Source organism: Priapulus caudatus, unplaced genomic scaffold (genome assembly GCF_000485595.1).
Source record: "Priapulus caudatus unplaced genomic scaffold, Priapulus_caudatus-5.0.1 Scaffold920, whole genome shotgun sequence".
Taxonomy (NCBI): domain Eukaryota; kingdom Metazoa; phylum Priapulida; class Priapulimorpha; order Priapulimorphida; family Priapulidae; genus Priapulus; species Priapulus caudatus.
In genome coordinates, this window is record NW_014577981.1 from 116,015 (window position 1) to 117,877 (window position 1,863).

General features: G+C 43.2%; 1 protein-coding gene across 1 annotated transcript in view; it reads right to left on the bottom strand.

The window, feature by feature from the left end:
• The window catches only part of LOC106814410 (digestive organ expansion factor homolog), a 20,614-nt gene extending 19,777 nt beyond the window's left edge, over positions 1–837 (bottom strand). Inside the window, exon 1 of the mRNA XM_014818727.1 lies at positions 711–837. Within this exon, the coding sequence (XP_014674213.1) occupies positions 711–832 (122 nt within the window). The 5' untranslated portion in view covers positions 833–837. The remainder of the gene's footprint in view (positions 1–710) is intronic.
• Between the last annotated feature and the right edge of the window lie 1,026 nt (positions 838–1,863).

Sequence of the window (1,863 nt, forward strand, 5' to 3'; positions counted from 1 at the left end):
ATCGAACCGTACCCAGGGTACCCTCCGATAGTACCCTGGGGGACATAGACCCTATCAGCGTCAGTGTCAGCGTGCGAGCTTGGCACTCGCCCGCTCGCCAAAGTCGAGTGAAAATAATATCGGGCGAGTGAAGCTAAAGCTGACGAATGTCAAAACACTTGTCATGCAGTATTCTCCTCTTTAATCACGCTTATTTTATTAAAACATCACGACATAAAAATCTCGCAAACTTCGCTACAAACAAAACTGCCAATCAGGCAATCTTGCATTGAACCGCACAATGACATTTCTCACCGGCCAATGAAATCATCGCTGTCCGGTGCGGTTCAATGCAAGATTGGCAGTTTTGTTTGTAGCGAAGTTTGCGTGATTTTTATGTCGTAATGTTTTAATAAAATAAACGTGATTACAGAGAAGAATACTGCATGACAAGTGTTTTGTAATGTGGGTAAGATGTTAATAAAGCGACGGCTTTACGTATTTCTTTGATTTTACTATGTAACACGGCCGTAAATAGTGAAAAGGTTGTCGTGCATTTTGCACGACAAAATTCACAAGTTTTGTCTATGGAAGGGTATTGGGCCCTAAAATAACATCAGAATATAAAAAAATTTTGGGCACAATTTTTGGTCTAACATGCATGATGCAACTTGGCCACGGTGATGCTCCGAAATTTGACATAGAAAATCAAAATCTATTACATCGTCTACCTTTTTTGTTTCTGTTTACTTATTCTCTCTTGCGCTAATTTGTTTATTTCCTCTAGTTTGTCTACTGTTCGCTTCTTTTTAACGTTGTTATGAAATGGTGCACGTTTTCTCTTCCACGCCATATTTGAACTATAACAGCGCCATCGCCCGGAAAAAAAGGTCGCCAAACTCCAAGCATGCGTGTCATGAAGAAAACGAGCTCTACCACACTTACACAGAACGATTCCGTTTGATAGTTTGTAAGTAAGCAGGGGCGTGTACAGGGGGGGGGGTCCGGGGGTTGCTCCCTAGATTTTGGAGCAAAATAAAAATAAAAATTGTTCTACTAAAAGAGAATTGTCGTAGTCATAATGAAAGCTGTACATGTACTCAAAAGTGCCTCAAATACCATCTCCTGCGATCTACATTTTCAAAATTTACTGTGGGAGGATCCCCAGACCCCCACCTGTTCCTCCTCTCTCCTCCTCAATCCTGGATCTGCCACTGCCCCCCCCCCCTACGAATTTGCTCAGCCTACGGCCCTGAAAATAGCACGAACTCGTGTGTAATAAATTCCGTGTGTTGTCATGTATGGAAGTAAAGCTGGGTTTATACCATAGACATCCTATCCTATAATAGATTAGTTAGATTTCTATGGTTTACACTGCCAACTTTATGTTGGCGAATTGTACCAACTTCGCAACTGACAATCGGCAGTGTAAATGCAAAAGTTGCGCGTCCAACCGATCGATAGCAACTAGTTGGAAGATTATGTTCTAATTTCGCCAACTCGGAGTTGGCGTGTTGGACGTTTTTTGCCAAGTGGCCCATCAGAGAACAGCAATCAGGGGTGTGTCTCTCCACCCAGAGGGAGACCATTTGCGCGCGCGTTTCTACGGCACGTGTCTGAGTGTGGGAAATTGTATTTGAGGTACTTTTGAGTAGAAGTACAGCCTTCATTCTGACTATCACATGACTATGTACAGGGGGGCATTGTTTAGGTCGGGCTCATTATTGATAATGTAGAGGTGACCACCGCTGAGATGAGGGCGACAGCAAAACTATTTCTTGAAATTGTGGAAAAAAGCTGCAAAAAGGTTGTAACCTCTGCTTTTCCACTAAATTACTGTAGCCCACAAGGCGCGCCACGTAGCGGCACAATGCCTCAGGTATT